Source organism: Lynx canadensis, chromosome A1 (assembly GCF_007474595.2).
Source record: "Lynx canadensis isolate LIC74 chromosome A1, mLynCan4.pri.v2, whole genome shotgun sequence".
In the NCBI taxonomy this organism is placed as follows: Eukaryota; Metazoa; Chordata; class Mammalia; order Carnivora; family Felidae; genus Lynx; species Lynx canadensis.
This window is the reverse complement of record NC_044303.2, coordinates 174,404,988-174,427,126: the sequence shown is the minus strand read 5'-3', so window position 1 is coordinate 174,427,126 and position 22,139 is coordinate 174,404,988. Positions and strand designations below refer to the sequence as shown.

At 51.4% G+C, this 22,139-nt stretch overlaps 1 protein-coding gene across 2 annotated transcripts; it reads right to left on the bottom strand.

Moving 5' to 3' along the window:
* Positions 1 to 1,269: 1,269 nt before the first annotated feature.
* CLTB (clathrin light chain B) lies at positions 1,270 to 21,867 on the bottom strand. 2 transcript variants are annotated; one of them, XM_030327176.1, is made up of 6 exons: positions 21,506 to 21,867; positions 16,173 to 16,219; positions 7,713 to 7,830; positions 7,361 to 7,472; positions 4,999 to 5,052; positions 1,270 to 1,945 (listed from the first exon to the last, which is right to left on the bottom strand). In XM_030327176.1, exons 1-6 carry the CDS (start codon positions 21,690 to 21,692, stop codon positions 1,774 to 1,776), a joined length of 690 nt encoding a protein of 229 aa, XP_030183036.1. In that variant the 5' UTR covers positions 21,693 to 21,867; the 3' UTR covers positions 1,270 to 1,773. The 2 variants fall into 2 exon arrangements, with proteins under 2 accessions (XP_030183036.1, XP_030183042.1); XM_030327182.1 differs by lacking the exon at positions 4,999 to 5,052 and having other exon boundaries at positions 21,506 to 21,861.
* Between the last annotated feature and the right edge of the window lie 272 nt (positions 21,868 to 22,139).

The following is a 22,139-nucleotide window of genomic DNA, read 5'->3' as shown; positions in this document are numbered from 1 at the left end:
GTGTACCTACTGTTTCAGGGTTAAGGAAGAAAGTAGGCTGGGGACCTGAGCAAACTCTAGAAGAGAGGCAACCTATGAGTTTTGCATTCATGTAAAATCCCACACAAGTATTCCTGGACTGTGGTCAGATCCAACCTGTTGATTTGGACCTAAGTTCCTAACATGTATGACTTCAATTTCATCACCATCTGCAAGCTACCGGAAGGGAAAAGAGGGAGTATAGAAGACATACCCACTTTTTGAGCCCCATAACACAATCTAAATTGCAAAATGGAGGAGTGTATGACTAGGGCCTACTAAGTTTCTTGTTCCCATCATGGTCTCTCAGTTGTAAGGCAGAGATTATAAATTTAAAGCTATATGTTGTGGTGACCCTTGCCTCAAGATTCAAGGAATCAATGTGGAGTAGTGAGGACGATGGCACTTTTAAGGATGAAGGCCACTATTTTTAGTGGTTGGTGGTATTGTGTTCCCCTAAAAAAGATATGTTGAAGTCCTAACCCAGTATCTCAGAATGTGATCTTATTTGGAAATAGGGTCTTTACTGATAATTAAGTTGAACTGAGGTCATTGCAGTAGGCCTTAATCCATTCTGATTGACATTGTTATGAAAGGAGAAATTTGGACAGAAAGACAATGCATAGATGATACGAAGATGAACTCAGGGCTGTAGTGATGCACCTACAAGTCAAAGAATACCTGAGGCTGCCAGAAGCTGGGAGGGAAGCCTGCACAGATCCTTCCCTAGTGCCTTCCGATGGACCATGGCCCTGCTGACACCTTGATTTTGGACTTTGGACATCCAGAATGGTGAGACAATAAATGTGTGTTCTAAGCCCGACACTGCAGTACTTTGTAATGGCAACTCTAGGAAACTAATACAGTTGGGAGTTACTCAAATCTTTTTAAACATTGTGCAGGTCACAATGGCTTAAGCATAGCTTGTTTGCAACCTCGGCTGAAGAGGAAGAATGTATGGTCACTGATTATTTATCCCAGATCTACAGAGGGGCACAGCTGAAGGAGAGAGAGCAGTGAGCCTTCCCCATCTAGAGGGTACTGGCCAAACCCAAGAAAGGAGTCTGGCAGCAGCCACCTTCACCAGCCTCTCACCCAGGTTTAGAGGGAGCTACCACCGGGAACTTCTGGTCTTGCCTCTTCCCTCCCACTTGAAGCTTCTTACTTTCTGGGAGCCTTGGTGTCCATGGCTATATCAAGACAACAAGAGAATCCCTATCTCACAGGCTTGTTCAAGAATCAGCAAGGATCAAGGTTGCAAAAGCATTCCATTAGAGGTTGTCTTTCCTCCTGGAGAGGGAGGCAGCAGACATATACAAGTTGGGACACCCACTTCCAGCTGGGAGAGGTTCTGGGGAAATAGCCTCACCTTGTCTCAAGGCCATGAAGCTGGGAAAGTTCTAAGCACAAACTGAGCCCTGACACCAGTTATGGCTTCCGGAGAAATGAGAATGATAATAAATAAGTGTAAAAAGAGTTAACAACACACCCTTTAAGCCAAGAAAAAAAAAATACGTCAGGAGGGACAGTCACAATTTTGTGGACTGAGAGAAGGTGTGAAGGGCTGGGCCACAGGGCTAGGAGGAAATGGGGTGAGAGGGGTGAGGGTTCCCTTCCCAGCCCCGGGAGATGGGGAGGAACGGAATAGGCTGTGTGTAGCAGCTGCTGGAGGTGCTGCCCCCCCCTGGCTGAAGCAGCTGCTCCTCCTGTGCCCAGGCCCAGCCCATGCTTTGTGGCCATGCTTGTAACAGGCACCTAGCGGGACAGCGGCGTCTGCTTCAGGGACATGAGCACTGAGCGCAGGCGGGACACGTCTTTGCACTGCTTGCTGCTCTTGGGGTTGAAATCACACAGCTGAGCCACCTTCTCCCATTCTGTGCCTGGGGTCTCCTCCTTGGATTCCTTCACAAAAGCCTCCTCAGATGCCCTGCAGGTGGAGAAAAGACAGAGATTTCATTGCTGTCTGTCTTTCCCCTGAATCAGTGATGCTCTGCTCCCATTGAGTAAGCTGCTTTGCCCAGCCTACTCTTGGGTCCTCTGTCCAGAGTTAGCCCTGTGTCCTATGCCCTCAGGTCCCCAGAAACAGCCTTGGCATCAAAGGAAGCCTACTTTGGTCCTGCCTCAGGGCCTTTGTACTTGGCTGTCACCTCTTCCTGGAATGCTTTCCCCTATACCTGCTCATGGCTTGTAGCTTCTTTTCATTCAGGTCTGAGTGTAGCTTCTTTTCATTCAGGCACGTGAGTGCCTCACGTCCTCAGCAAGAGTTCCCAACTGGGGTGCCGGAGTGGCTCAGTCAGTTAAGCGTCTGACTCTTGATTTCAGCTCAGGTCATGATCTCCCGGTTCGTGAGTTGGAGCCCTGCATCAGGCTTTGTGCTGACAATGCAGAGACTGCTTGGGATTCTTTCTCTCCCTGCCTCTCTGCCTCTCCCCTACTCACTCATTCTCTCTCAAAATAAAATAAAATAATAAAATAAAATAAAATAAAATAAAATAAAATAAAATAAAATAAAATAAAATAAAATAAAAGTTGTTGGGAATCCCAACAACTAAAGAACCTTGGAGGCACTAGTGTAGTACCTCAGCTATTTTAAACATTTCCAAAACCTTGACAGAGGTAGGACATTGACTAACCACCTTACTAACTGGTTCAGCATTGCCTCTATGTTCTATGGACCCAATAAGTATTCCCCCAGAAAAGCATTCTGGTCAAATACACATAGAAAATTTAGTTAAAGAGGATCTTAAACGTGAGACTTTCAAAGCCTTGAATGTACTGATGTTTATCCTGAACCTCTAAGGTGGAGTATAAGATGCAGATAGAATCTACCACATTCCAAGCATATTTGACTACAGAGCTCTTTTTAGCCCAGAATGACTTATCTCCATGGAACCACAGCCTGGGGAATACTCCATTGGAGTCTTTGCTTTTGGTTGGAATCAAGTTAGGATGAAAACTGGTGGTTTCTTCATCAGAAGTTCTGGTGGACAGTTCTAGAAGCCACTGATTAAGGAACAGTGGAGAAACAAAGTACAGTAAATACAGTGCAGTGGACAAAACCCAAATGTGGGAATCTAAGAAAAGGACAATAACTGATCTCCAGTGGAGAGGGCTGGGTCTATGTCTTATTTGGCCAGCAAGGGTCCCTGGAAATCCCCATTCCTCTCATGGCCCCTTCTGTATCTCAAGCAGGATCAGTTCTGCACATGTCAGGCAGGGAGCTCTTAGGTGATGCCTACAGGCTGTGCCAAGAATGAGCTGGCCCTGGATTAGGTGACGTGGCCCCTCCCTAGTGATCTTCCTTTCCTTCCATGTACTCATTTCCTTACCTATAAAGTGAGAATCAGTCTCCACCTTGCTGATCTGTCTCACTGGCCTGAGAATCTAACAAAGTGGTGAGTGTGTGCAGGCTTGGAAAAAGGCTATATGAGGTTGGATGACCAGTGGGGCTGAGGCGTGCTGTCTTAGGAGCTGTCCCTTCTAGGTCAAGAGGCTCTCCTCTAACCTTGCTGTTCAAAGTGTGGTGCATGGTCCAGCAGCATTGGCATCACCATGGGGCTTGTTAGAAATGCAGAATCATGGCCTCACCTCAGTCCTACTGAATTGGAATCTCTCTCCAACAGATCCCTCAGTGATTCACAGGCACAGAAAAGTCTGAGAAACACTGATCTAGACTCTTCCTCTCTTCAGGAGCCCCCTGGGCGCTATTTCCTCAAGCGCAAAAAGAACGCTCAACCACTTGTCATATATTCCCCAGCACCCATGCCCCTGTCATCCCACTCTTCTCTTTGAAACCTGTGGATCCTGCTTTTAGGATCAAGTCCCAGCTTATACATCTGGCACAACAGGCATTTTGCAACTAGCCCCAAGCTGACCTCCCATCCTCAGCTCCCACCCATCCATCCCCACAGCCCCAGCACTCCACTCATGGAGGCTGCCCTTGTCCTCTTCTAGCACATCCCTTCCTTCTCATACTGAAGGTCCCGCATCTCTGAAGCCGCTCCCCCAGCAGACGGTGGCTCCTGGAGCTCAGTGTGCCCTTCCATACCGCCCTTATGACAATACCCTCCTGACCATGAGCAACTTGGGGGGACAGGCTGTGCCTTATTCCTGTTCGAACAGAGACTGGCACTGGGCGAGTCCCAGTAAAAACTGGCTGAAAAACAGGTTGTTTCTCAGGTGGGTCCTGTGCTCTGTGAGAGAAGTGTTAGCCCAGACAGCATCAGAGGCCTGCCGAGGGTGAACCCAGAGTGAGGAACAGCAAATACTGGCACACACGCACGTGGCAGACATCACACATTCATCACTGCTTCTCCTTCAGCTTCAACATCCCCAACACATCTTCCAGGCTGTCACTACCAATCATTTGGGGGTGACATGAGAGGAAGCCTCTGCCATCTCAGGTCTAGATTAATCACAGTCCTAACTAGACTCCAAAGGGGAACATGTGAGAGGGGCCCTGGGTGGTCTAGGCAGGGTCTTGTCGCCAAACTTGGGCCGAAGTTTTGAGGAGGAGCAGTGCACTTGGGGGCAGGAGGAGAGAATGGGAGTGTTCCTGGGAGCATCTCTTCTTTATGCTTCTGACAGTCCATGTTTGGTTCAACAGAAGACTCCACCCCACCTCCCAGCCCTAAGAGGCCTCCCAGCCCTAAGAGGCCTCTCAGAGGGAGGGAGTTTGACTGTTTGCATTTGCCCCTCCCACCATTTGCCTGTCCCCCCTGGGATGGCCCGTGCATTCTTTCTCTGCTCAGATTTAGCAAAGCTGCCTCCAGGCAGAATAGATACTCAATAAACATTTGCCGCAGGGATAGAGGAGAAGGTCTGTGCCTGCACTAGCCCTGGAGTGCCACCTGCTCTGGTCATTGCCACCCCCACCTCATTTATACCCCACAAGCAGGAGACTCAAGAAACCGTGCCAGCCCCACAAGGGGTCCCTCGCCCTCTCCCGGTCCCTGACAGAGGAGCAAAGAAGACACGTACACATAGCCGATGATATCAGCATCTGGCTGCTGGTAGAATGCTTTGTCAGCGATCCTTGAGAGAGAAGGGTTAGGTGGGGGAAGACAGATGGCAAGACAGACAGGCAGAGGGTTAAAGAGAAAGGGAGACAGCGTTAGTACCTCCAGTTGGAGCGTGTTAGGAAGCACAGTTCTGTAACGCTTGGCAACTATCCACAACCCGGAGAGGAGAGCAGGGAGAGAGGCCTGAGTGCCTCTTCTAAAACTGCGCCGATCGTATTACTTGCCTGTTCACAAATCTTCGGTGGCTCCTCACCACCCCGTCTATCCAGCCCTGTTATTGGAGGCCCTCCACCCGTGACCCCTCCTTCCTGTCTTCCCTCCTACCACTCCCTGACTCCCCGGTGCCTGAGACACAACATCCTTTCTTTCATACTATGCTGTTCCCTGATCTAGAATACCCTCCCCCAATGCTGCCCTCTTTTCCCTAATGAACTTCTAGTCATCCTCCCAAGCCCAGGTCCTCAGACACAGAGGTCTCTCCTCCACCCACAGCCCTTGCTTCCATGGCCTTCTTGCAGAGAGCTCTACTGTTGAGTTCACCTGCACATGTGTGCTTGTCTCCTCTGAGCTCTTCCAGGATACCGACAGGGTCCTCAGCTCTGTTTCCCCAGGGCCCAACCCAGAGCCTGGCATGCAGCAGCTTCTTGAACAGAAGTGCGGCAGCTTCCCAGAGCCAGCCTTTCCTTTCTGGGCAGGCCAAGTACCTTGAAGGACACAGCCTCAAAGGCAGAGCTGCTGGCCAGAGTCTCAGAAGTGGTCTGAGACCATGTCCATGCAGGTGCTCTCTGGTGGGCATCCACTGCCTGCCTGCCCAGCATCCATCCGCCCCTTCCAGGAAGGGCCCCTGATTGTCTTTTGCAGGATCAGGCTGGCCCCACTTCAGTCCCTGTGGTTTGGGTGAGACTGACCCCATGCACACTATCGCTGGACTATCAGGGTCCCTCCCCCGGCACAGTCACTGGTCCTGGAATGGGCACAGGACCTACACCAAACCAATGAGGGTCAGGTTCAGGATTTCAGCTGAGCTATTGGGAGCAAGATGCTATTTTCACTGAAGTTGCCAAGAGAATGGCAGAAGCCTGGAGCTTCTGGTGGCCATCTTTCTGCCCCATCCCAGGACAAGAGAGGAATGCCGCATGGAGAGACAGTAAAAGTGAGCACCAGTCCACTTTGTCTGAGCCCCTGAGCCTAGTGTACCTGGAGTCCCACCCCAGCCTTTTCAGTTACACAAGCCACTAACTTCCTTTTATTCTTTAGCCTCTCTGGGTTGAAGTGTTGCCATTTCTACAGGCAGTAAAATCCTCTACCCAGGTTGGTTCTTCACTCCCAGCCAGGCCTGTGCTCCCTGTGACGCTAACTGCTGGGCCCCGGACAGTCTGGCTCCCATGCCAGGGTCCTGGGACCTCTTCTGCTGACTGCAGAACTTGCTTCTCTCTGTTGTGGTAAGATGACAGTTCAACAGTGTACCACCTCTGAAGGACTCTGAACTCCACAGGCAGCTGAGGAAGCAGCCCTGAGGGGTTCTGCTTCTGCTTCCTCTATGTTCTTGCCACTAAATCGCCATCCTCAAGACAGTTCCCATCCCATAACTTGTCTCACTGTCCCCGTGGCTGGCTTCATGTCCCCACAGCCCCCCTGTCTCCATAAATCCTCTCATGTCCCCACAGCCCCCTCGTGTCCTCACAACCCCCTTGTGTCCCCACAGCCCCCTCATGTCCCCACAGTCCCCTCAGGTCCTCACAGCCCCCTCATGTCCCCATAGCACCCTCGTGTCCCCACAGTCCCCTCGTGTCCCCACAGTCCCCTCGTGTCCCCACAGCCCCCTCATGTCCCCACAGTCCCCTCAGGTCCTCACAGCCCCCTCGTGTCCTCACAGCCCCCTCGTGTCCCCACAGCCCCCTCGTGTACCCATGGTCCCCTTGTGTCCCCACGGTCCCTGCATGTCCCCACAGTCCCCTTGTGTCCCCACAGCCCCCTCGTGTACCCACGGTCCCCTCGTGTCCCCACGGTCCCCGCATGTCCCCACGGTCCCCTCGTGTCCCCACAGTCCCCTTGTGTCCCCACAGCCCCCTCATCTCCCCACAGCCCCCTCATCTCCCCACAGTCCCCTCATGTACCCATAGTCCCCTCATGTCCTCACAGACCCGTGTCCCCACAGTCCCTTCATGTCTCCACAGTCCCCTCATGTCCCCACAATCCCTTCATGTCCCCATAGTCCCCTCATGTCCCCACAGCCCCCTTATGTCCCCACAGTCCCCTCAGATCCCCACGGCCTCCTCAAATTTCTATAGCTGCCCTCATGTCCCCATAGCTCCTCTCACCGGTTGTTGATCTTGTTCTTCTCGACTTGTTCACTCTGGCGCTGGTTCCACTCCTCCAGGTCCTTTTTGGCTTTCTCCCGCCACTCCTGTTCTGTCACCTTGGAGGCAGCATCTGCGATCCCAACAGGAGAATAAGTGGCAGCTTTCTTGTAAGAATGTGAGAGCACAGCTGCCCTGGCTGCTTCTCCCCTTGGCCCTTGGCAGGCAGCCTCAGGGCCCAACCTCACCCAATACCCATATTAAGGCAGTGCAGGGGGATGGGGGTCCTCTATCCTAAGGATTCCCCACCCCCCACCGTATCCCAAACAGTCAACCCAGCTGGAGCTGCTCCGAACCTCAGCCTGGCCCTTACCCAGCTCCTGCAGCCGTTTCCTCTGCTCCTCTCTCCACTTGCGGATGCTCTCAGGTTCCTGAGTCAGTCTGTCAGCCTGGGCAATCGCCGCATAGCCGTCTGCTGGACCGTTAGCCTCCTAGGGCACAAATACACAGCAGCGTGCACAGCTCGTGCACCTGCCCCTTTGTCTCTGCTGCCTGACTGCCAAGACACCCCCTGCATCTGGATTTCCCAGCAGTCCCCAACAATCTCCCACCTGCTGCCTCTGGTGACTATGACCAGACCCTGCCTCTATACTTGCTGTGCCCTTTGCCAGCAATCTTCCCACTGGGGGACCCTGGGAAAGTTACTCAGCCTCCCTGTGCCTCACTTTCCTCATCATGAAGCAGGCTCAGTAAGACTATCCACCTTAACACTGATGTAAGGTTGAAATCAGTTTTAACATGTAAAGGATTCGGAGGAACCTAGGTGGCTCAATCGGTTGAGTGTCCAACTCTTGATTTCGGCTCAGGTCATGATCTCATGGTTCGTGAGATCAAGCCCTGCATCAGGCTCTAAGAAAACAGTGTGGAGCCTGCTTGGGATTCTCTCTCTCCCTCTCTTTTTGCCCCTCCCCTGCGTTTGCCCTCTCTTTCTCTCTCTCTCAAATCAGTAAATATTTTAAGAATATATATTAAAAAATGGAAAAGATTTTGAACACTTCTTGGCACAGTGAGTCCCTTGTGTTACTATTATTAAAGTCTCTCTCTATTACAATCTTATTCACCCACTAGCACTTACACAGTCTGAAAAAAATCTCACTTCATGTTTGCTTGTCCATTGTCTGCCTTCTCCATCAGAATGTCACCTTTGTGACAGTAGGATCCTTGCCTAGCCTGCTCATCACCCTGTCCTCTGTGCCCAGCACAGTGCCTGACACACAGAAGATACTCAATTAGCATCTGCTAAGTGAACAGGCAGCGCTGAGATAGGCAGGATGGCCATGGCTAAGACTGCACAGTGGTATAAGCCTTGCTGGGCCTGTTTTTTCATCTGAAAATGAGAATAATAATAAAACTACTTCTAAGAGCTGTTGTGAGCATTTGACGTGACAGTATTTGTAAGACATTTAGAAGAGTGCCTGGGAGCGCCTGGGTGGCTCAGTCAGTTGAGTGCCTGACTCTTGATCTCAGTTCAGGTCATGATCTCATGGTTTTGTGAGTTCGAGCCCTGCATTGGGCTCTGCGCAGTGACTGTGCCGAGCCTGCTTGGGATTCCCCCGCTCTTCTTCTCTCACTGCCCCTCCCTCACTTGCACTCTCTCTGTCTCTCTCAAAATAAATAAATAAACTTAAAAAAGAAGAAGAAGAAGAAGAAGAAGAAGAAGAAGAAGAAGAAGAAGAAGAAGAAGAAGAGTGCCTGGCATGGGGTGATGGCTCAATGAATGGTAGAATTATCATAATTATCATAATTATTCATTCTCATTTTATAGGGGAGGAAATTGAGGCCAGGAAAGATGGCATGCTGTAGTGGCAGGCATCCAGGCTTCTGACTCCCAGGCCAGAGCTCTGCCCACTTCCCTGTGCTGCCTGCCCGAGCTAGGGACTCCCAAGTGCTGGGGCTGAGAACTCAGCCCAGCAAGGATGTGGTTCCCCTCTGGTCTCGCAAAGCCAGAAACCTTTTCCAGTCCAGCCCCATCTCCTGCCTCCTCCTCTGGCACTCTGCTGGTCCTACACATTCCAGTCTTCACACACCCCACACACTCCTGCAGCCCCGCCTCTGTCTCCTGCTTTAGCTGCAATTGTCTCCCCTCCCTTCTCCAGCTGATGAAATCTTGTTCCATCCCACGACTTTCCAGCTCTGAAGTCACCAGCTCTGGGATATCCACCCCCTTGGCAGATTTCACACCCCTTCTTCTCTGTGCTCTATCACGGCCTTCACCTTCTGCACAAGAGTCTCCCCGCTGAACCAGGAGGTCCTGGTGGGCAAAGCTGGACCTTATTTATAGCCTCTGGTTCCCTGTTCCATCCTTCCATCGCTCCCTGTGCTCTTCCTTCAAGCACTCATCAAAACTGTCAGGAACTTTGGTGTTTAATGTCTTCTCCCCACAAGACAGTGTCTGGGGCGCCCTCTGTCCAGGAGTGCTCCCCACTGTCCTTGGCACACATCAGTGCTCAATAAGCAGTGGCTGCATGGATAAATATCCCTGGAGCCTGATGTGCCCAGATCAGAGGAAGTGCTGGGTAAACGCTTGCCCAAAGGGGTGTGGGCAGCCAGGGTGAAGGAGCACACAGTGGGGAACAGGAGGGCTGCAGTCTCCAGCTGTCTGGGGGGAGAGGGAAGGGCAGGCCCAGAGCAGGGTATGTAGCCTGGCACCTCCCTGGGCTCAGGCCCAGCCTTGGGTGGGACAGTTGGAACACTGCCCTATTCCTCTTTCCAGCACGGCATTACACTTCAATTTAGACAGTCTCTCACCACACCCAAGGGCCCTAATCTGGAGAACACAAGTTGATCACTAATGCTGAGTGAGCCCCACCCTGCCCCCTTTGGAACAAGACTGTCCTGAGGCCAGGCCGCCAGGCCTCCTGCCCAATCTTCTAGAATGTCCCATCTGCAGACAACTGCAGTTACTTTTGTGTATATGTGTTTATTCAGGTGCCGGGTTTCATTGTCCTCATGGCACTACTTGCTATCTGAAATGACTTGTTTGTTTACGTGTTTACAATCTGTCTCCCACCTGCCCCAATCAAGTAAGTGAGTCCCAAGCCTACCTCGGTAGAGTACCTAAAACAGGGAAGGCCCGCTGCAGGATTTCTAGAACATTCATTGAATGAATTATCATATGCTTGGGCTTGGGGACAGGGATGAATAAGACAACCCATTCCCTTAGGGAGTCTGGCATGGAGAGTCCCTCACAAATGAGGACCATGGCTGGGCTATGCACTATAACACAGGTCAGATAAAGAGAGGGGTCAAGAGAGGACACAGCCATTTTAGCCTGGGGGTATAGCAGGATGGGAAGAGACATGGAAAGGTCATTTCAGACCAGAGCCAACAGCGTTAAGGACCTTGTGGGGCCAGTGCCTTTGGGAAACTCTGGGTACATTGATGCTGCCAGGCATGGGAGGAGAAAGGGTGGGGTGTGTGGGCTGGAGAAGGGTCTCTTGAGCAGGAATTGTGTAACACTGGTGTCCTTCAGGCCCACCATCTCCATAAAACCTGCCCTAAAATTAAGATTCCCAGGTTATAGTGCTTTAAAACTTACAGAGAATCACAATTAAACAGTTCTTTACAACACTACACGACGGATTTTATGATCGGTGTTTTACAGGTAGAGAAATTCTAGCTCTAGAGTCCCAGGGTCACCCAGCTGGGAACTGGTGGAGCTGAGATTCCAACTGAATTCCTGGGTGTGAACTTACTGGCCACGTAGCAGCAGGGACCAAAGTCACTTCTGTGTCACGTGATTTGTGACACGCTTACTCGGTCTCTCAGATAAGTCTACTTGCCCAAGATTAGAGACTATGCCCACTCCTCCAAGTGACCCCCCCCCGGCCCATCCCCCATCTCTCTCACACCCACACACCTCTCTGCAGCAGGCCCAGGCTCTGGGCAAGGCCCACACAGACTGCCTCACCCTCTGTACTTTGCACACACTTTCCTATCAGCCAAGACCACCACATGCCCCCGGGCAGCCTGGAAACCCACTTCCAGCATCCCCTCCCTATTGTACTCCCTGATTCAGTGCAGCACCTGGCCTGGTTCAAGTCCCAGCTCTTCCCAGCTGTCTAACTAGAGCAAGCTATTACACCTCTCGGTGCGTCCTCCTCTTGGTCTGTAAAATGGGAATAATGACAGAACCTACATCATAGGGGTGTCGGGAGGATGAAATGAGCTTACATGTAAAGCTCTTGGGTGATGGCTGACACACTGTTAAGAACTCAAATTCCTCGCTTTTTTTTTAAATTTTTAAAAATTATTTATTTTTTGAGAGAGAGACAGAGACAGAGAGTGAGCAGGAGAGGGGCAGAGAGAGAGGGAGACACAGAATCCGAAGCGAGCTCCAGGCTCCGAGCTGTCAGCACAGAGCCTGATGGAGGCCCGAACTCAGGAACCTTGAGATCATGATCTGAACCAAAGTCAGACGCTTAACCGACTGAGCCACCCAGGTGCCCCTTGGATTCCTAGCTCTTCATACCACCCCTGTATCTGAGCCTTACCATCCTGCACTAGCATCACTCCTCTCCGGGTCTCTGTCCTTCATTACAAGCGAGCTTCTTTGAAGAGGACAATAGCTGGTTGATTTGCCTTTACAAACGTCACCCCGAAGGGCACCTGGGTGGCTCAGTCGGTTAAACATCCGACTCTCGATCTTGCCTCAGGTCATGATCTCATGGTTCACGGGTCCAAGCCCCGCATTGGGCTCTGCATTGACAGCGTGGAGGCTGTTTGGGATTCTCTCTCTCTCCTTCCTTCTCTGCCCCCCCTCTGCTCGCATGCACACACACACTCTCTCTCAAAATAAATAAACTTTCTTAAAAATATAAATAGATAATGAATGGGAGTGGCGACATCCCACTCGGAGTGTGAAGCAGGGCCCACATGGGATAACTGCCGTGGGCCCCTTGTAACCTGGAGAGGATGTGCATGTGTGGGGGCCAGCAGGGCTGTGTGGCTCACTGCTGGGGCCTAGCAGGCCCTGTGCACGCCGGCCCATGTTGCACCATGTCCAGGAAGAGCACCACAGTGCTGCCAGCACACTGAGTCCTGGGAAGTCGTTTACTGGCTCCTCTTCTCTGGCTGTTCTGTGGACTTATTTTCCCAACCCCTGCCAGTGAGCAGCAAGGTTGGGGGCCACAGCAGGGCTCCTCTTTAACCACTTGAGTGTCCCAGAGAGGAAATCGGGTCAGCTGCAGGCTGGCAGCTCAGGTGGGCTCCCCAGTGGCTGCAGGAATGCTCTGAGCACCCCCAAGCTTAACAGAGAAGGGGGCAGGAATGGCCAGGACCAAAAAGCAGGAAGCCACAGTCAGGGCCAGGCTTATCTTGGTCCAGTTGCCAGCGCCCCTCTCCTGAGAGACCTCTTTGCTGGACATCACCATGAGAGCCTCCCCGGGTCAGGCTGGCCGAGGATGTGCTGTGACTCTGGAGACAGTCAGGAGGATGAAGCATATCCGTCTTTGGGATTGTCCATCTAAAGCTAAGCTAAGCTGAGCCGTTGATTCCTCTAAGTAGCTCAAAGGGGGATGATGGCAGTGAGTGGGGGGAGAGAGAGTTTGTGCAGGAGGGGGGAGTCCTGCAGGGGCCTTCTATCCTGTCCCTGGCGGTGCTAGATGGAACTGGAATAGGTGTGGGCAGACTTATCCTTACGCCTTGAAGACCAGGTTTATAGCTGGACCCCCTTGTGGTCTGGAGGCTGCCAGGAAAGAATAAGAAATGTAGTAAGAAAGCTCTGCCAAGGACACTTGACAGTGTTGGGCATGTGCAAGCAAGGCTTCCCCCCGTCCTCCTTCCACAGCACAAACCAGACCCTGGTCTATGCTCAATCCTAAAAAAGTCTGCATGGGCTTTCTACCTAAGATTCGGGGGCTGCAGCCAGCCAGTTCCAGCACAAGGGGGTGGGACAAAGGGCACCAGATCAGGGGCAGGAGATCTAGGAGAACAGTTTTGCCACTAGGTTCCTGAGTGACTCATCTCATCCATGACCCCTCCCCTCTCCGTAATGGTTCTAGAATGGCATGGAGTGAAATGATTTACACATAAACACACCTGGATTATTAGCAGTGAGAATAAGAGTTCCCATTGAGACAGGGAAGGAGCCCCGGGGTTCCCTATGGGGAATAGAAAGTAAGTCTGGGGGGCCAGGAAAGGAGAAGACCTCAAGATCCTAACCTATAGAAAGGGAAAATTAGCTTTTTTTTTTTATTTAATTTAACTTTCTTTCAATGTTTATTTACTTTTGAGAGATAGAGCATGAGTGGGGGAGGGGCAGAGTGAGAGGGAGACACAGAATCTGAAGCAGGCTCCAGGCTCTGAGCTGTCAACACAGAGCCCAATGCAGGGCTCGAACCCACAAACTGTGAGATCATGACCTGAGCCAAAGTCAGACACTTAACTGAATGACCCACCCAGGTGCCCCTAAGCATTGGCATTTCTTTATTAAAAAAAAAAAAAAAATTAATGTTTATTTATTTTTGAAGGAGAGAGACAGACAGAGTGTGAGTGGGGGAGGGGCAGAGAGAGAGGGAGACACAGAATCCGAAGCAGGCTCCAGGCTCTGAGCTGTCAGCACAGAGCCTGTCGCGGGGCTCGAACTCATGGACCGCAAGATCATGACCTGAGCCAAAGTCAGACGCTTAACCGACTGAGCCACCCAGGCACCCCGAAAGGGAAAATTATCTTGCTCATAGTGTTCTAAGTATTTCTGTGGTCCTAAGTATATCTCCAGCTCCAGGTCCACTTTAGGACACAGACCTTTTGGGTCAAGTGAAGTCCTTTTGAGTGTGCCCAGGACAGGGGCCGCCTGAACTCTATGACCTACCAAACTGTACAGGAATAAATGCTGCTTACTTGGAGCTCTCAGGCCGGAAGGGACACAAAGTTCCTAAAGTCCTAGAGCCTGACTTTTCTAGCTTGCCGATAGTTGAGTAATTTTCCAGAAATGGGACTTGGCTAGGTTCCTTGTGTAAGGTACCAGCCCATCCCTCTTACATAAGAAAGTATTGTTTATTCCCCACTGAGGATTTGGGAGGCCAGCTCTTCAATAGGGTGGGGCTCAGGAGATCCTGAAGCTGCAGCCCCAGGGGTCAAGGCTCTTTGACCCAGCCAGTGAGAATTAAGCCTCATCCAGCAAAGACTTTACCTCAACTAAGCATGGGTGGGGAGGGACTGTTGAAACTGTGGGGGTCCTGGGGATGCCATTTGTGGTCCAAGTTCTCCCAGTCTACTGACTCTTAAACCGATTTGTGTACAAATGAGGGGAGGCAGTAGGCAAGTACAGAGGGCAGTCTAACCAGAAAAAGGTGGTGTGTGTGTGTGTGTGTGTGTTATAAGACTACTATGAGGAATTTTAAAACAATCCAGTGAAAGTGAAAGCCTTTTTCTTATCTCACGCCCAACCTTGGGGCTAACCACTGTTAAGCATTGTTAACAGTTGGTACACATCCTTTCAGATATTCTGTGCAAACAGATTTCTACAATAAAAACCTGGACCATACTGTGCATATTATTCTGCAATGGGCTTTTCTACTTAATATATTGTGGGCCTCTTTTCATGTCAATACAGAAAGCTCTGATTGCTCTTTTAAACAACAGCACGGTTTTCCAGTTTACCTACTCAGTCCTTTGATGCTGGACACTTAGGTTGTTTCCAGTTTGTTTTTTTGTTTTTTTGTTTTTTTTTAACTTTTTATTTGAGTGTAGTTGACATACAATGCTACATTAGTTTCAGGTGTACAATTTAGGAATTCAACTTATGTATATGTTATGCTATGCTCACCATATAGTCTGTCTGCTCTTATAAACAGTCCTGCAGGGGCGCCTGGGTAGCTCAGTCAGTTAAGCATCCGACTTTGGCTCAGGTCATGATCTCACAGTTCGTGGGTTCAAACCCCATGTCGGGCTCTGTGTTGGATTCTGTGTCTTCCTCCTTCTCTGCCCCTCCCTCGCTCATGCTCTGTCTCTGTCTCTGTTCTCTGTCTTTCTCTCTCAAAAAATAAATAAACATTAAAAAAATAAATAATCGTGCAAACATCTGGGAGTATGGGAGTCCTTGTCCAATTCTTTCCTTAGGGAAATTTTTTTTTAATTTTTTTAATGTTTATTTATTTTTTGAGAGAGAGAGAGGCAGAGTGTGAGCAGGAGAGGGGCAGAGAGACAGGGAGACACAGAATCTGAAACAGGCTCCAGGGTCTGAGCCGTCAGCACAGAGCCCGACATGGGGCTCGAACCCACAGACCATGAGATCATGACCTGAGCCGAAGTCAGATGCTTAACTGACTGAGCCACCCAGGCACCCCTCCTTAGGGAAAATTCTAAGAAGTAGAATCAGTGGATCAAAGATCTGCCCACTTAAAATGCTCAGACATGTTAGAGATGGTCAGTTCAGCCTCCCATCCATGGTACACATGTGTGCAGGGCCCAGTGTGCATCTGTGCCACTGTGGGCCACTATATCTCTCTCTCCCTGATGGACATCACCATGGGCAACCTGAGGCCATGCACCATCAATCCCTGTCTCTAGTGGTTCTTATTCTTCACTCCCTTCCCCTACACAATGGGAAGGGGGAAAGGGAGGAAGGGAGGGAGGAAGGAAGGAAGGGAGGAAGGAAGGGAGAAAGAAAGAAAGAAAACATGTCAAAACCCTCATCTATATTCCCCATCCCAATGCATCAGACATAATGACCAGAATAACTTGCAGCCTTAATCCTTCTGATGATGGGGCCATAAGTTTTTGAGACCCAGGCTGTTGGTCCCTACCACGACTGACACAGAATCTTGCTTACCTGAAACACATCTCCATTGATGGTGGTCCCCATGTCCTCAGAACCAGCTAGAAAGAGAACAAAGAAATGGCATTATTCATAGCTCAGCTTAAAGCAAGCACAGAATGGTTCTACGTTAGCTCCCTGAGCCATCCTCTGCCTATGCCCATGTGTGTATTAACACCCCCTCCCCACGTAGACATACTGGATGCATAAATAAGTTGGGCTCTATCCATGACTGTTCACAAATCCTTCTCACAGCCGTTATCACATTTGATTGTCACCACAACTTTGTGATGATGTTATCAACCCATTTTACAGATACTCAAACTGAGGCCCAGAGAGGCTTATGATTGCCAAGAGCCACTCAGCCAGTAATAGCCCCTCACCTACCTGAGATTACTTCACCCTCGGCCATGGCTAGGAATGGCCTGATTGTCTGTGGAGCCTGTGCCTGGTGAGGAGATAGAGGTGCTGTAGGCTCAGGGCGGTGTCTGTGAGAGCTAAGGAAGAGGGGCCCAGCGCGTCCCTGCCTGTCCCTGCGATGCCTTGAGCAACTGCTCCACCTGGAAGAGCAGGAACTGCAGCCCCCACCAGGCAGCACCTGGCCTATTTTTCCTCCTTCCGCTCCTCCCAAAAGGATTTTCTTTTGCCCTCAACAATGACTCCTCCTGGTCCCTTTCCCTGACAGCTGATTAGTCACAAATTCCTGTGGCTTTTGCTGCAACAGTGACCTTCAAATTTGCCCTCTGCCCTCTGCCCCCTGTCTGCTCTATCTGCCCTGTTAGTGGCAAACACCTAGAGGGCCATACTTGTGTCCTTTCTCCTCCCCACTGTCTTCTCCAGAGGTGGGCACAGTAAGAGTTCAGAGACGTGTGTTAAATAAACACAAATAAAACATATCAGAAAAAGAATGGATGGCTTTTGTCCACTCACAGGCCTCCCTGACTCCAGTGTCACACTCTCCCAACCCTCTTTCAAACCATCTGCCAGGGTTGATGTTTTGTAAAGCATACACTTACCTATGTCACTCTTCTGATTAAAAATATAATAAAAACAAACCAGAAAAATATCCACCTCTCATGAACTGCAGTGGCCCGTAGGGCCTGCTCCTGCCTTTGGGACTGTTCCCTCTGCCTGGAAGGGCTTCCTACCCATAGCCACACAGGCTGTTCCCTTACTCTCTCTTCAGCCTCTGCCCAAATGTTGTCTTATTAGAGGCCCTCCCTGACCACCCCGGACATTTACCCCTCTGGCACCGCTCCCTCCTGCCCCTGCAGTATTTCTCTACTTACCCCTCGGCCCGATAGGCTTTTTTGTGCATGTGCCTATTATGCACCTTCTCCACTTGAATGGACCCTCGTGAGGGCAGGGACTTTGTTTTGTCCACTGCTGGGGCCCAGCATCTAACACAGTGCGTGGCGGGGCGCCTGGGTGACTCGGTCGGTTAAGCGTCCAACTTCGGCTCAGGTCATGATCTCACGGGTTTGTGAGTTCAAGCCCCGCATCGGACTCTGTACTGACAGCTCGGAGTCTGAAGCTTGCTTCAGAATCTACGTCTCCCTCTCTCTCTGCCCCTCCCCTGCTCAGGTTCTGTCTCTGTCTCAAAAATAAATAAACACTAAAAAAAATAATAAATAAAAATAAATAAAATAAAATAAAACCGTGCCTGGCACATACTAGAGGCTCAATAAATATTTGTTGAATGAGTACGTCAAACCTCAGACCATAGTACGTGAGAACCTCTACACTCTGGCCCTGCCCACTTACTTCCCTGCCTCACTTCCCACCAGTCCCTCTCACAAAACCTATTCTGGTTTCCTCCTTCTCCAAACACAGCAGTCTGCACCCCATGACTTTCTTCCTGCTTCTCTCTCTAAAGAATGCTCTCTGGAGCCATTCTCCAAGGCCCAGCTCACAGGTCACCTCCTTTGGGAAGCCCTCTATCACTTCCCCTACTTCCCTAGACACTGATGGAAGGTTCCAGCTCTGGGATATCGCAGAATATTGTATAGCATCCCCCACACTCTTATGCAGTTATTTGTGACCTTCCAAGGGTCATGCACTCCCTTCTCAAGGCAGTCTCTGTATCGTGTTCAGCTCCTAAGGGTTCACTGCACAGAATGGGTGAACAGTTGAGCAGCGAGTGCCGGCTAAATGGAAGGTGAATTGCTCTTTTGGGCCCACTGCTACCTGCAAGGTCTGCCTAAGGCATCTCAGAAACTGTGATGCCTCCTGCCAAAGAGCCACAGGAGGCCACACCAGCTTCCCACAGACAGACAAGTACCCCTTTACCAGCCAGATAGAGCTGTAAGCAGGAACCACAGTGATTTCAGCCTGGGGACTGAAAGGAGGGATACTTAATCTTATGGAAAAAATCCCTGGTTGATATACATTATAATTGACTATTTTCAAACAGTGATTGCTTCCGACCAACTATGTCAGCTGTCATTCCTACCTATTCAGCTAGGGCTTCTCCTATATAGGTGGCCTCATCCCTCAGTCAGCAGGGAGCTGATGGAGTTTTAGTGGCAGCACCTTCTGTGAAGGGGCTTCTCCTGGGACATCTCCTCTACCAGGGCCTAATGCTATCAGGGTACATTCATGATTATGTCAGTCTGTACACTTGGCCTTTCTGGAGGCCGCACCCCACTCTGGCCACACCAGTCTCAGGTCCCTGGTCCACAGTCCTTGTGCCTACCTTGGCCTTTCAAAAGTCTCTGCCTCAGTTTCTCAGTCCCCTGACTGCTCCTCTGGAGATGAAATTTCAGGCTCTTCGAGAATCCACACACACCCACACACAGAATTGAGTATCTGTTCCCACAATGCTTTCTGATTATTGCACATTTATAATCATACGTCCATAGTCAGAGGCCTGCAGACTAGAAGCGCAGCAGATATGAGTCCCACAGATAACCCTGTGGGTGTTGCTTCCCTCAGATTCCTGACCCCTTTTGGAACAAGGGCAGACAGGGTCCAGAACATTCCTGGGAGCTTACTGAGGCCCAGCAGGGGAAACAGGCTTGCCAGGAACTGACTGGGCAAGTCAGGGGCAGAGCCAGGCCAGGGCTCAGAAATCTGGGTGTGAAAATGTAAACCTTCTGGGGCCCTACCCAAGGCTGATGAATGGAAACAAAGTGTCCATTGCTCAGGCTGGCCACAGATCCAGCCCCAGAGGAGAGGCTCAATGTGGCTGAGGCACAGGCCTATATCGGATACCTCTTTCCCCAGGGGTAACAGGGAGTCCAACGGCAGGGCAGTCAGCACAGTGGCAACATCTAAGAGAACAGCCACAGAAGTGTTGATTGGTGGCAGCTCCGGAAGCCAGCTTCCTCCAGCTCCCAACAGGCCAAGGCACTTTTTCTCCATCCTATCCTGGCTTCTGGCACTATCGCTGGTTAGGAAAGATTACTTGCTCAGCACCATCTAGGCCTAGGAAGGTCAGATCAACTCCATGCTGTCTGGCCACCTACTGAGCCATCATCCCATATTACCTCCCTGATCTTCAGGTCCCACTTAGGAGGGCAGGTGAACATTTGCAGCTTCAGCAAGTATGAGTCTGGAAGGCCTTCAGAGGGCCATGTCTCTGCTTTTCTCCCTGCTACCTCCAGTCTGGGGTCAATCTGTACCCCACTCCTGCCACAAAGGGAACCTCTCATCCAGGCTGTAAGCCCCTGGAGCCCCACTGTCCTGGGATAGGCCACAACCTGCTCAACTCCCAGACGCCTCTGGCTGTCCTTAGCCTAGTTTCTACCTGCCCTTCTCTCTCAGAGGGTTCTGATAACAGCTCTTCTCAGCAGGGCCTCCCGCAGGCCAAGCCAGATTGAAAAAACTGGTGGTTTCAAGGAGGAGGTGTGGACTAATGAATACTGGTGCATGACTATAGGCAGGCATTTCCTAGGAGTTCCCTGGAATGTGTGAGCATCCATAATGAGGTGCTAGGAGCTGCTGTTTGAGAAGACTCCACTCTTGGCCTGGTTGGGTCACAAAGCCACCCCTCCATCCCATTACCTCCTAGGGTGACGGCCACATCATTTGAAAGAGTGTGGGGCCCAAAGTTGGGAGGGTTAGGATCAAGTCTCAGATCTGTCACTCATGGCTGTGAGACTTTGGGCAAGACACTCAGGCTCTCTGGGCCTCCAGTTTCTTAGATGTTACAAAAGGCTTGTTTCATTTCTTTTATCAATGGGGTACTGAGATGCTTCAAGCTCCTACAGCCACAGAAACTGTCCTATTCATTTCTATATCCCCAGTGGTCCTGGCACACAGTAGGCACTCCGTAAAGGTTGAATAAAAACAAATATGATGATAAGGAACATTTTTTTTAAATTATGTAAGCTACCACTAATTCCAACAGGCCCATAAACCCCAACCAAAATGAAAACATTAACAAGAAGCACAGGCTGTTTTGGAGGCACCCATGAAGGTATCTACTTTTTAGCTAAATATTTTAAGAAACTGTTCTTTCCAGCCAGAACCAGAACAGGAGTATCATTGATAAACACGCTATCAAAGGGACCAGATCCTGGACCCTGATTCTAAAGCTAACCACAGTAGCCCTGGACCACCATGGAAAACCATTAATAGACAGTTAGAAACCCCCAGGAGGATAGCACCACATCTGACTGAAGCCCTTTGTGCCTCTACCCCCACCTTGGTGTCTAACTCAGAGCCAGGCATATGGAAAACAGTGTGGTCAGGTGGAGGGGGCTTAGAGTCTGACAGAAACAGGTTTAAATCCTCACTGCCACTTACTAGTTGTTTCAGTAGTGTACCTTTTGAGCCTCAGTTTTGCCATCTCTGAAATGGGTTTAATAATGCATAGGAAAAGACTAAATGTAAGTAAAGTGGCTAACCCAGTGGCTGCAGGATGGCAGGTGGTCCCCAGGAGAGGTTTGTGAGTTCTTGGTGCACTGAGCGTCCTCTGCTTTTGCCAGCTGTAGGCAAGAGCTAGGACTGAGGAGCTGGGAGGTCTGTGGTTCTGCCCACACCTGCAGGGCTTAGCTGGGAGTCTGGGACAACCAGCCAAGGGGGGAGGTTCAGAAGGGACTCTCAGGGCCAGGTTATGTTGGATTCCAGAGCCAGGCAGTGGTGGAGCTGGCCCTGGGATGAAATGTCATGACAAATTCCTGTCCGTGGAGCCACCAGGTCCACAGACGCCAGGCAGGGCCTCAGAATCCAACAAGATTCCTCCCCATATCTACCAGGTCCCTCTCAGCCCTAGGCCTGCTCCTGGCTGGCCACAGCAGGCCCTTTTCTCTCCACCGCAGGGCCCCGAGGCCGGGTCTACGCGGCCAGGTATCCGGGTGCGAGCCCCAGGCGCCCCCAGTTCCCAGGCCCCTGTACTGACTCACCCCCACTCGCAGGTCCCAGCTGGGAGAGGGCCGCATGGCTGCCGGCAGGTGCCCCGAAGCCCTCGTCATTCTCTATGCCCGCGATCTCACTCTCCTGCTGGGCCAGGAAGGCAGCCGCCGGGTCCTCCTCCGCCGCCTCGGGCGCCCCGCTCTCCGACGACGAGAAGAAGCCAAAGTCATCAGCCATTTTCCCCGCGTCTCTGCTGAAGCGTCCGCCTGGCGCTCGGCTCTGCCCGGCGCGTGCCCGGCGCTGCGCCCGGCGGCCGCGACACTGTTACCCGAGCCGCCCGGGAGCCGGCCTCGGCTGGGACTGGCTCGGCGCGGCGCGGCGGCCCCGCACTTCCTCTCCGCCACCGGGCCCGGCTCGCCTGTCACTGCAGCTGCAGGCGGGAGGAGCCGGGACGGGAATGCGGTGATGTCACCGGCCGTGGGAGGGGGCCCGCAGCGCGGCCGGAGGTCGCCTCGCAGCGGCCACAGGAGGGCGGCAGCAGGACGGTGGCGCAGCCCCAGGGGCCAGGAGGCCCCGGCAGCGCTCCCGCTCCCGGCTGGCATTGCTCTTTGCGGGGACACCAAGACGAGGCACAGCGCCCGGCCGGTCTAGAGGCAAGCGGACCGGGCAAAGCGGCCGGGGTAT

Excerpts from the sequence above, each read along its gene's own strand:
- CLTB (XM_030327176.1), bottom strand. The coding sequence starts at position 21,692 with ATGGCTGATGACTTTGGCTTCTTCTCGTCGTCGGAGAGCGGGGCGCCC. Across the intron at positions 16,220-21,505 it reads GCTGGGACCTGCGAGTGGGG|CTGGTTCTGAGGACATGGGG; the intron begins GTGAGTCAGTAC and ends TTCTCTTTCTAG. Across the intron at positions 1,946-4,998 it reads GCTGATATCATCGGCTATGT|GGCATCTGAGGAGGCTTTTG; the intron begins GTACGTGTCTTC and ends CTCCACCTGCAG.